Source organism: Ochotona curzoniae, unplaced genomic scaffold, assembly GCF_017591425.1.
Source record: "Ochotona curzoniae isolate NIBS_2020 unplaced genomic scaffold, NIBS_Ocur_1.0 scaffold_1037, whole genome shotgun sequence".
NCBI lineage: Eukaryota > Metazoa > Chordata > Mammalia > Lagomorpha > Ochotonidae > Ochotona > Ochotona curzoniae.
Window position 1 is genome coordinate 32,392,749 of NW_024467083.1, and position 12,072 is coordinate 32,404,820.

Genomic DNA, 12,072 nt, shown 5'->3' on the forward strand with positions numbered 1-12,072 from the left:
TTCACTCAAAGTGGATGTGATGGCAATGTCACTTCCTTGGAGATGAAACACTGGAAGGTTCAAAGTCTGTGTCCTTATTCTGATGCTTCAGGTCATAGCAATGTACCTTAACAAACATTAACTGACAGAGCAGAATTTATGTTGATTGATTTCCAGCAGAAGCTAACATACACATCCAGTTTTATAATTACAGGTGAGGAGAGGATTTCAAGATGGAAAACAAGCCCACATATATGAGCCACCATCAGCCCTGGGGGACGACCAACAGTCCACCCGGCCTTCTTGGTACTACAGCTCTGAATAGCATGATTTTCACACCTTTCATCTGCTCCTCCTACCTGTCTTCTTCTTCTTCTTTTTTTAAATAATCTATAGTTAAAGCTTTTGAGCTATTAGAAAGACATATGCATATAAATGTTATTTTTAGATATTATTTCATTACAGTAGGTCAACTAACAAATTCTTTGGTGTACTGTCTGTGGAGGTGGGTTAATATGTTTAGTTTTCATGTTCTGGCTGAAAACATGATATACTCAAGTTATAAAATCAATAGTACATTTAAATATCTGCACAGGTTTGTACTTTAAAGCTTAAAAAAAAACTTGGGTTTATTTTAGTGGAAATCTTACTAGGTGTCTCCTAAACTATTTATTCATCTAGGAGCAAAACTTGCCCAGTATTTTAGCAGGCTTTAGGAAAAATTTTTTTTTTGGTTGAAGAATCTATATAAGACAAAGAAATTAAGAAAAGCAAATGTTATTTTCATAACATGTTTTAAATACACGATGATTTTTTAAAAATTCTTACTTTTTTTTCCTAAAGATTTACTGTTTTATTTGAAGGGCAAAATTATAGATAAAAAGAGAGCTTCTATTTGCTGGTTCATTCCTGAAATGGCCACAGCAGCTGGGGCTGGGCCAGGCTAAGACAAAGAACCTGGAACTTCTTCTGGGTCTCCCATGTGGTGCAAGGACCCAACTTGAGCCATCCTCTGCTGCTTTCCCAGGCACATGAGCAGGGAGATGGACTGAAAGGAGAGCAGCGAGGTCTCAAACTGGCACCCATACATTGCAGGTAGTAGTTTATTGCCACTAAGCCTTGAAGCCAACTCCATGAGATTTTTTTAAATCATCCCTTAGAATGAACTTGGCCTGAGACCATCAGTTTGGGACTCTCTCCACAACTCACCTGGACAGAACTTTCTGCTTCCATATAGTTGATGGTGACAATGTCTTGCTCACTGCTGTTGACTAAAAAATAACCAGATCCTTCCACAAGGGTGAATGTTTCCTATGGAGCAGTCAGACAGCAACGTTCTATTACTTTCAGCTTATACATAACCCGGACAGAATAACTTCTACTTATCTAAAAGAATTTGTGGTTAAAATATTAAGGTCAATGGACACAATATAAATTATGGGTACTGAAGTATAACTTTTAAGGATACTCTTAATTTTCCCCTCCAGTATGATAACCTTAACAAGCCCCATAGAGCTCTACCTTCACATTAGGATGGTTGTAGATGGTAGCATTCTTAGGTAGTACAGTTACATCATCTACCAGGAGCAGTTCCACAGTTGCAGATCTGGGCAAGTTGGAAATTTCCTAGAAATGTCAAGAGAACCATACAATTTCTCATGTCTCAGTTTAGCAAGAGAAAATTCCAGTACTCATTCAAGTGTCAAAGGTAAGAGAACTCCTTGCTGGTGTGGGGGTCTGCTGTTGTGTCAGTGTGGGTGGGCAAATGGGGGCCTGGGGAATGGCACTGGCAGGGTCATGTGGGGACCTGGGGGCTCACGCCCAAGCAGGGGAGTGAGACTGGGGATTTCCCCATGTGTTTGGTCCTGGGTAGGGTGGGGGGAGGGGAGGAGAGAATCCTAGGTTAGCATGCTGGTATGGTGTGATGGTGCACTGGGCTTGAGGAACTTTGCGCTTGGATCTTGGGTGGAGGGGTAGGGTTTCAGGCCAGCACACATGCCAGCAGCTTGGGATCCTAGTGGGCAGTCAGAGCTCCAGACCAGCACCCCACCCCACTGGAAGACTGGCCCAGTGAACCCATGTGCTCCTGAGCACAGGAACTGTGGATTGCTCAGGGAAGGGGGTAAGGGGATTTGTGGGAGGGAGGCCATGGAGGGTGTATGTTGCAGGTGAGGAATGACTTCTTAGGGCCTTCCATCAACAAGGCCACTGTACTTGCAGGTAAGCAAGTGAGCTGACACAAAGCAGTTTGGAGTGGGAAAGCTGGAGGACCTTTCTGGGTCAGACTGATGTATCTGCCCACATGGGAGACCTGAGCTGCACCAGTTAGCATGGACTACCACTGACCACCACCCACTGGTACACACTGAAGTTAGGGCTGGGGGCCTACCTATAGGGTTAGATCATAGCACCCACCAGCAAGTGTTGGAACAGGGGATGGGTATTGCTAGGCTGTGCCACGACACTAACCAGCATGTGAGAGAACCAGGTCTGGGGGCAGATTCTATGGGGGATATGTGGACTCACTCCTATGGAACTGTAATTCTGCTGGTTTGATCAATAGTTGAGGATAGTAAAGGGGCTGAGCTAGGCATGACCATGGAATCCTCCAACACTCATGGGTACTGGGATTGCATACAGGCTGGGTTGGTCCAGGTTGCAACATCTGCAGGTGCATCCAAGAACATGATGTGGGGTGGGCTGGGCTGCAACATCCACCAGCTCATACAAAGGCCCAGACAGAGGGGACAGAGTATGCCTGATAGATGCCTAAGACCCGCTGGCACATGTGAGATCTGGGTTTGGGAGTAGGGCTGGTGGGGGAACCCAGGAAACTCCCTTAGTGGGGTATTAGCTTCCGCTAGTGAGCATGTGATTCAGGCCTGGTTGTTGGTCAGGCTGGGCAAGGCAGCTCCACCTATTGGCAAGTGTGTGGGTTGGTTCTGGTGTGGTGGCAAATGGGGTGGGTGGGCAGGGCCTGGGTCAAAGCTTAGCACACTGGCACGTGCAGGAGCCAGGCTGCAGTGTGGGTCATGCTGGGCTAGACTATCACACTTACTGGTTTGCATGAGCCTGGGATGGGGGAAGACTGGGTAGGGCTAGGTTGCAGTATCTGACAGTAAAGGGCAAGTTGGGGGATGAGTTATGCCAGGCTGGGTCAGAGCAACCACTGGCACAAACAAAATATATGGCTGCCAACAGGCCTGTTTGGGGAGCTAAGGAGGATGCCATGTCTGGGTTGTGGTTCCCACTGGTGAGCACAAAAGCCAGAATCGGGGCAGCAATATGGGCTAGACATGACTATAGTATCTCGGAGCATGCATGTACATTGGGTCTGGGGTGTTCCAGACTCCAGCACCCACTGGTGCTCATGAGAGCCAGAGTGGGTGTAGGATAGGCTAGTCTAGGAGTGGCACCTGCTGAACCACACGAGAGCTGTCTGGGCATGGACCAAGTATGACTGGGCTGTAGCACCCAACAGTAAGAACCAGAAGGGGTGTGGGCTGGTCAGGCAAGGCCTTTTCCTGGCAGGACAGGAGGTGGACTAAGTCAGCCTAGGCCAATGACCCAGTGGTGTACACGAAATCTGCCACTGGGAGGAGACCTGATAGAGGAGCTTGGTGAACTCCTTTGTCATGACACAGTCCCTGAAGGTGAACACAAGAATCAAGGCAAGGGGCATCCCAGACCAGGTCAGGTTATTGCACCCATCAGAAGATGTGTGGCTGAGATCTGGCGGTAGGCCAGGCTGGGTCAATTCATAATGCCCTTTGGCAGATCTGAGATTCAGGATGAGGTACAGGACAGGCTGGGTTGGGCTGCAGTACCCTCCAGCACATGTCAGACCCAGGATGGGGGTGGGCGAGACCAGCTTGGGAGCTGTGGGTGCTCCCTTGTTGGATCACTGCTCCTGTTGGTAATGTGTAGGGTCTCGGACTGGGGGCAAACCAGGCTAGGCAGAGCTACAACACTTGTTGGCCTGCATGTGAACAGGTTTAGGGGAGAGCCAAGTTGGATTAAATTACTATGTCTACTGGTGCATGTATGAGTCAGAATATGTGTAGCAAGGTTGAGTTTTGTCACAGCATCAGCTGGCAAGTGCTGGGACTGGGGGCAAGTTCTGTCAAGCTAGACTGCAGAATCACCTGATGAGTGCAAGATTTGCAGAAACACCTGGAGAATGCAAGATCCGGGACTGAGAGTGGGCCCAGTAGGGAAACTGTGGCACCTCTCTGATAGGCTGTAATTCCCACTGGTGAGTATAAGAACCAGAGCTAGGGGTGGGTCTGGCTATACAGGCAATGATACCTGCTGGCATGAGTATGGGCTAGATAGCGGAGGTAGCTGGACTGACTAGACTTAAATGCCCACTGATCTGTATGAGAGCTGAATGAAGTATGGAACAGAATGCACCAGTCTGCTGCATATACTGGCAAGCACAGGAACCAGGGTTAGGGGTAGGTTTTTAGGGGTATTAGGGGCTACTTCAGCTGGGCTGCAGCTCTCACTGGTGTATGTGAGGGCCAAGCTGTGGTGGGCAGGGTTGGGCTGGGCCATAGCATCCATCATTTTGTGTGAGACGGGGTTGGAGACAGATCTGACCCAGCAGCTGGGACCACCCCTTTGTGCATAGGCTGATGTGAATGATGGACTGAGCTGGATCCCATAATGGCAAACACACACAAGAGCCAGGTCTGGGGTCACCTCTGACAAGGTTTCTTTGGAAATCCCCCCAACTGAACTGTTGGACTCAGGACTCCAATCATGGGGAGAATTGTAGGATGTGTGGATTGACTGTGGAGTGCATGTGTCAGAACTGGGCTTCCTCAATGGCTAAGACATAGCAGTAGGCAGCATACCCAGACGCATATGGGGGTATGGCATCCATTGGGGCCTGCAGAGGACATCTAACACCATAGCAGAGGATGAAGGGCGGAACAAATTGGAAAACTACTCCAGCCAAATGTTTTCAGCTAATATCTGGGTGAATGGAGACCCTTAAGATGGACTATGCCAGCCAAAGGATCTTGGGAGGATTTCCTCATCCTTGGAGCAATGAAATCAACAGTATTTCAGAATTATTGAAAGCACTGGAGCAGAACCCTCGGAACAGCTCTGCACTGGGGACCCTGAGATGGCTTTGGGTGGCCATGTGCCATCCCCGGGTACTGATGTGGTTAGGATGCTGGTGCAGCTTCTTACTTTCTCCCCTGCCCATTCCTCCAGTTACAGGAAGAAGAAAAACAGACTGGAAACAATGGTCTCATCCACTTTCCCCTGATCCTTGACCCTTCTCATCCTAATCAGTGGTCCACATGGGCATGAATCTTTCTCAACTGTGTAAATATAATAAAAAATACAATAAATTAAAAAGAAAGAAAAGGTAAGAGAATCACAGAAGTACATAATTTTCAGATTTAAAAGAAAAGCCTTGGGGCCAATGTTGTAGCATAACAGGGTAAGCTGCCATCTGCAATGCTGTTGTCCGACATGTGCATCTGTTCTAATCCTGGCTGCTCCACCCTGACCCAGCTCCCTGCTGTGTGCTTGGGGACAGCAATGGGATAGGCTCAATATGGGAGACCTGGCTCTTGGCTTTGGCTAGCCCAGCTCTGGCTGTTGTGCCCATTTGGAAAATGAAATGCAGGATGCAAGATCTTGCTTTCTGTCTTTCCCCACCCTCTGCCTCTTTTTTTTTTTTGTCACTCTGCCTTTCAAGTAAAAAAAAATGAAAAGTCTTATATGTAAATTGTTTAATCTGAAAGGGTGAGTGACAGAGAGGGCTTGTGGTAGGCAAAAAGAGAAACTGACAGAAAGGGGAAAGGAAAGAGAGAGAGAGAGATAATCATTGGTTCACTGTCCAAACGTCTGAACGCACCAGGGCTGGCCAGACAAGGTCAAGAGCCCAGAATTCCACCTGGATTTCCCCTTAGGGAGGCAGGAGCTGGGGACTTGGGCCCTCAGCTGCCTCCTCCCAGGTGCACTGGCAGGAAGCTGGATCAGGAACGGAGGTGGGACTTTAGGATAGGCACATGCAGGAGACTGGCTTCTAGAGAGGCGGCATAGCCACCTGCCACTTTAATGCCCACCCCTAATTTATACATCTTATTTCATAATCTCCACTTACCTTGGGGCTCTTCTTTGCTGAGTAGCCCACAAAGTTGACTCCAATGAGTACAGTTCCTTTTAACTGATGTACTTTCAGGAGCTGGTGACCTGAAAATTGGCAGAAAATACCAAGTGAGAAACAATAATATGTAGACTATAAAAGAACCCCCAGAACACCAAATTTTCTCCCAATCTTGCCCAAATAAGAATGAAGAAGAGGGCCTGGCATGGTAGCTCACTGACTAAAGTCCTCGCCTTGAACACGCTGGGGTCCCATATGGGCGCCGGTTCTAATCCCGGCAGCTCCACTTCCCATCCAGCTCCCTGTTTGTGGCCTGGGAAAGCAAGTCAAAGATGTCTCAAAGACTTGGGACCCTGTACCAGTGTGGGAGAACAGAAAGAAGCTCCTGGCTCCTGGGTTTAGCTCAGCTCCGGCTGTTGTGGCCACTTGGGGAGTAAATCAGCAGACGAAAGATCTTTCTGTCTTTTGTTTTCTCTGTTGAAAAAAAAATCTGACTTTCCAAAAATAAAATAAATAAATCTTTATAAAAAATTTGATCTGCCTGATAAGAATAAATAAAAAAAGAGAGAAAAGTAAACATACAGGGTTGCCCTGTGTACGTGAGCGTGGGTCTGGGGACCAACCCACCAGTGGCTCTCAGAGGTTGCCCCAGTGGCTCCACTCCAATGTGACCCCTCAGGGAACATCACACGCAAGTCTGGTCTGGCTTCAGAGCACATTTTGTGGGCCTGGGCCACCTCTATTGCTGATTTGATGCAAGCAAAAGAGAATATACCACAATGCCCATAAAAGACAGGCCTGCTGGCCTCCCTGATTCAACAGAGGACCTTGAGTGCCTCACCAAAAGATGGAAAGAATAGCAGGTTGAACAATACTACAGGCCAAATTCTCCACAAGATCTAAGGCAATGGACCTACCAAAACAGACAGACGGGGGGGGGGGGGGGGGGGGGGGGGGGGGGGCAAGTATGGTAAGTGGCATCTCACACTCACACAACAAAGATAACACCATCTCAGAACAATCAAAACACCCTCAGGACATTCCACCCCATCAGGGTCCCTGGGAGGACACTATGGGACCATCTTTGTACTCTGGCAGCAAGGCGTGGCACATCTCCTCCCTGCCCCTCACTCCCGCCCTGCTGTCACAGGAGGGAGGGTGGGGTCTTTTTCCTCACGCACGTTCTCTCCATCCTTTCCCATCCCACCCAGAGACCTGCACAGACTACAATCCTCTCACCCATGTAACAAACATCTAAAAATAAACAAATTTAAATTAAAGAAAAGAGAAAACACAAAATATGCAAAGCAAGAGGCATGACAAGACTTGTCATGGTCAAAGATCTTAAGTTCTGGAGTGTGGGAAAAATGTAATGTATGTGTGGGCAGTAATAAGAAATGAAATCAAAGGAGCAGGAGTCAATAGGTTAAACTACAACAGATGGATTTTATCCTGAAAGACCCAGGAAATTCCTGAAGGCAATATGGCAGAACAGACAGCGGTTAAGGGTATGAGTTTTGCTGTAAGAGAGATTTGCTGCATCATCTAATCACTGCTGATTTTATGGTTAAAAAACTGCTTGCTGTAATAACAAATACATGTCAGTAATTGAGTAAATCTAATAATTCTAATTTCTCACCATAGTTAAGAATATTACATAAAAATGTAAATAACTTAGTTGTCTTTAAAATTTTTTATTTAGGGCCCAGTGTGGTGGCCTAGCAGCTAAAGTCCTCACCTTGAATGCACTGGGATCCCATATGGGTGCCGGTTCTAATCCTGACAGCTCCATTTCCCATCCAGCTCCCTGCTTGTGGCCTGGGAAAGCAGTCGAGGACGGCCCAAGGCCTTGGGATCCTGTACTCGTGTGGGAGACCTGGAGGAAGCTCCAGGCTCCTGGCTTCAGATTGGTTCAGCACCAGCCGTTGCGGTCACTTGGGGAGTGAATCATTGGACGAAAGATCTTCCTCCCTGTCTCTCCTCCTCTCTATATCTGATTTTGCAATAAAAATAAATAAATCTTAAAAATTTTTTTAAAAATTTATTTGAAAAGCAGAGACAGAGAGAGAAACAGAGAGAAAAGGGGTGGGAGCAGCCTGAAACCTGGAGCCAAGAGCCTCCTCCATGTCTCCCTTTTAGGACAGGGGCACTTAAGCCATCTTTCATTGCAGGGAGACAGACCAGCCACTGGTCTATCTGGCTCTTGGACATGGCATGCTGGCACTGACATGGCCAGATGAGTCAGAGCACCAGCTCCCAAAGTACTTAGCGCAGCACTTGGTAACTCATGGGGGTTCAGTACACAGCATCCCTGCCATCCCCTACCCCCAGTGATTTTTCAGGAGAGAGATTTGCATTTGCAGATCACTCTGGATGTAGAGGATGGATTAAAGTCACAGCAACATGCTAAGATATTAGAAAGCCACCATGATAATGCAGGCTATAGTGATGACACTGGAAAGGAAGGGACAAAACCAAAAAGTGTTTAGAAGACAACAGTACAGATACTTGGGATTGACAGCTAGAGCATAGAAAGGGCATCTCTTCTCCATCACCTTAAAAATGAAATGTTTATTTATTTGTAAGGAAGATGGATGAACAGAGAGAGATGGACATTGTCTATCCACTGGTTCACTTCCTGAGACTACAACAGCCAGGACCGGGCCAGGCTGAAGCTGGAAGTCAGGGATTCCCTCCTGGTTCCCTGCCCAGGTGGCAGGATCCCGTGCACTTGGGCCATTCTCTATTGCTTTTCCAGGGTGCATTAGCACCAAGTTGGATCACAGGCTGAGCAGCTGGGACTAGAGTGAGCACTCCAGCATAGTATGCTGACCATGTTAGTGCCAGTCCCTTCAGCACCACTTTTTACACTAACTGCATCATACCACTGGTGTTGGTATTAGGCTGTTGGTTCTGTACTGTAATTCTTCTCTCCTTTAATTAATTTATTTTCATTTTATTTGAAAGAGAGATAGGCCGGTACTGTGGATCAATTGGCTAAACTCCCACCTTCAAGCGCCAGGATCTCACATGGCTGCTGCTTTATATCCTTGCTACTCCACTTCTGATCCAGCTCCCTGCTTGTGGCCTGCAAAAGCAGCAGAGGCATGGCCCAAAGCCTTGGGATTGTGCACCGGAGACCCAGAAGAAGCTCCTGGCTTCTGGCTTTGGATAGGCTCAGCTCTGGCAATTGCAGCCACTTGGGGAATGAACCAGTGGACAGAAGATCTTTCTGTGTCTCATCTCTGTAAATCTGCCTTTCCAATAAAAATAAATAAATCTTTTTTAAAAAATGAGAAAATAATTAAAAATAAAATGAAACATTATAGATGATAAAATTTAAATAAAATCCTTACCCATAAGGAAATATCCAATATAGAATCATTTAACAGGTGCAATATTCAAAAGGATTCATTAATTTGCACAAACCGTGTAACCGGGTCTGTCCACTGCCATCATCCTTTGCTACCATCTCCACTGCATTATAATCCTCGAAGTGGGCTAGTGTTTCATTGGAGGATTTCCACTCTACTATTAGTGAACTGAAGTTATCAAACTTTCTCCTATGTTGATCAAACACTGTTAGTTCTAGAACAGTGTCCCTCAGGCTTGATACAGGAATCTGCATTAAAACAAGAAATAAGGAATAGAAATTTAAAAACCAGTAATTTGACTCAAGGAAACAACCCTGATGTCCTATTAAAAGAGGAATGGATAAAGAAACTATGCTACACGGCCTGGCATGATAGCCCAATGGCTAAATTCTCACCTTGCTAGTGCTGGGATCCCATGTGGGTGTCAGTTTATGTTTCTGCTATTCCACATCTCATCCAGCTCCCTGCTTGCGGCCTGGAAAAGCAGTGGGGGATGGCCTAGAGCCTTGGGACCCTGCACCCATGTGGGAGAACCAGAAGAAGCTCCTGGCTTCAGATTGGCTCAGCTCTGGCTGTTGTGGACACATGGAGGGTGAACTAGCAGATGGAAGATCTTTGTATTTGCCTCTTTCTGTAAATATGATTTTCCAATAAAAACAAGTAATTAAAAAAAAAACCAGATCTTTCTCTGTGTCTTCCCCTTCTTCTGTGACTCTATCTTTCAAAAAAAAAAAAAAAGATAAAACCCTAAAACTTTTGTGCTTCAAAAGATAAAACTGAAAGACTGTCAAATGTAAGAAACATTTTTTCAAAAATCATAAAAGATTTATGATTATCTCAAAAATATATGAAATGGAGAACTCTTGCAACTCAATAAAAAGACAAATAACTTAATAAAAATTGGCCAAATATTTGAAGAGACATCTCTCTGAGGTATATATATATATATATATATATATAAATAATAAACAAATGAGAAGATATGCAACATATTTAGTTATTGGGAAATGCAAAACCACAGTGACATACCACTTCACACCTAGCAGGGAGGCTATAACCAATATGAGCAATCATGGTTACAAAGCATTTAGGGAAACTGGAACCGTCATACATTGCTGGTGGAAGTGTAAAAGGACACGGCTACTTTATAAAACAGCTACAAATTCATCACAAGGTTAAATGGAGAGTTCATATACGACTCAGCAATTCTATGTCTACAAATACATAAGGAAAGCTGAAAACATATATTGGAAAAAGAGCTTGTAGATGAATGTTCATGGCAGCAATATTTCTGATAGCTAAAGTATAAAGAACACACACATTCATCTACTGATGAACAAATACACAAAATGTGCAGTCACACAACGGCATTTTATTCAATTAATAAAAGAATGCAGTATTGATGGATGTTACCACTTGGATGAACTTTGAAAACAGAAGCTAAAGAAGCTAGGTACAGGCTCATTTCAGTAGTCTAGTGGCTAAAGTCCTCCCCTTGCATGCTACTGGGATCCTATGTGTGCTGGTTCTAATTCCGGCAGCTCCACTTCCCATCCAGCTCCCTGCTTGTGGCCTGGGACAGCAGTCAAGACGGCCCAAAGCCTTGGGACCCTGCACCCATGTGGGAGACCCAGAAGAGCTCCTGGTTCCTGGCTTTGGATCGGCTCAGCAATGGCTGTTGCGGTTACTTGGGGAGTGAATCATTGGACGGAAGATCTTCCTCTCTCTCTCTCCTCCTCTCTGTATATCTGCCTTTCCAATAAAAATAACTCAACCTAAAAAAAAAAAAAAAAGACTAATCTTCCATGGTACTTTCAAGCACCGCCATTCTGTATGGACATCCATTCATGTCCCAGCAACCCCACTCCCTTCCAGTTCCCTGCTTGTGGCCTGGGAAGGCAGTAGAGGATGGTCCAAGGCATTGGGAACCTGCTCCCACATGGGAGCCCTGAAGAGGCTTCTGGTTCCTGGCTTTGGATTGGCACAGCTCTGGCCGTTGTGACCACTTGGGGAGTGAATCATTGGACGGAAGATCTTCCTCTCTCTCCTCCTCTCTATATGCCTCACTTTTCAAGGAAAATAAAATAAAATCTTAAAAAAAAAGTGCCTGTGTGCCTCATGTGGACTAGATCAGGGAAAAGCCGGGCTGGGCGGATTATTCCTACTGGTGCAAACAAAATTAAAGTGGGCGAGGATTGTTTGGGCATAGACACAGCATCAGCTGGAATCTGGGAGTGGGAGAGGCCTGGGAGGGAAATAGTGGGCTCATCCCTCTTGGGTCACCACTTCCACAGGAGGACATAAAACTAAGATAGCGGCTGGGGTGGAATGGGGTGTGGGACAGACTGGATTACTGCTATACTTACTGGCAAACCAGGGTAGGGGGTGGGCCTGGTGGGGGTTATTGTGGGTCGCTCCAACTAGGCTGCAGCTCCTACTGGTTTAGGTGAGGGCCAAGTATGTGCTGGGCAGAACCAGGCTGGACTGCAACACCCATTGGTTCCAGTGGAAGTCGGGAGTGAAAACAGAACCAACCCAGCAATTGCAACCACCAGCTGATTGGGGCGATGGACGGTGCCAGGCCCTGTA

At 46.3% G+C, this 12,072-nt stretch overlaps 1 protein-coding gene across 2 annotated transcripts in view; it reads right to left on the reverse strand.

The window, feature by feature from the left end:
- The window catches only part of NUP210L (nucleoporin 210 like), a 107,256-nt gene that overhangs the window by 32,904 nt on the left and 62,280 nt on the right, over nucleotides 1-12,072 (reverse strand). For both annotated transcript variants that reach the window (XM_040998940.1, XM_040998939.1), the window contains exons 17-20: nucleotides 9,539-9,731; nucleotides 6,107-6,195; nucleotides 1,501-1,605; nucleotides 1,189-1,290 (exon numbers count right to left, since the gene is read on the reverse strand). In XM_040998940.1, the coding sequence (XP_040854874.1) occupies nucleotides 1,189-1,290; nucleotides 1,501-1,605; nucleotides 6,107-6,195; nucleotides 9,539-9,731 (489 nt within the window). The remainder of the gene's footprint in view (nucleotides 1-1,188; nucleotides 1,291-1,500; nucleotides 1,606-6,106; nucleotides 6,196-9,538; nucleotides 9,732-12,072) is intronic.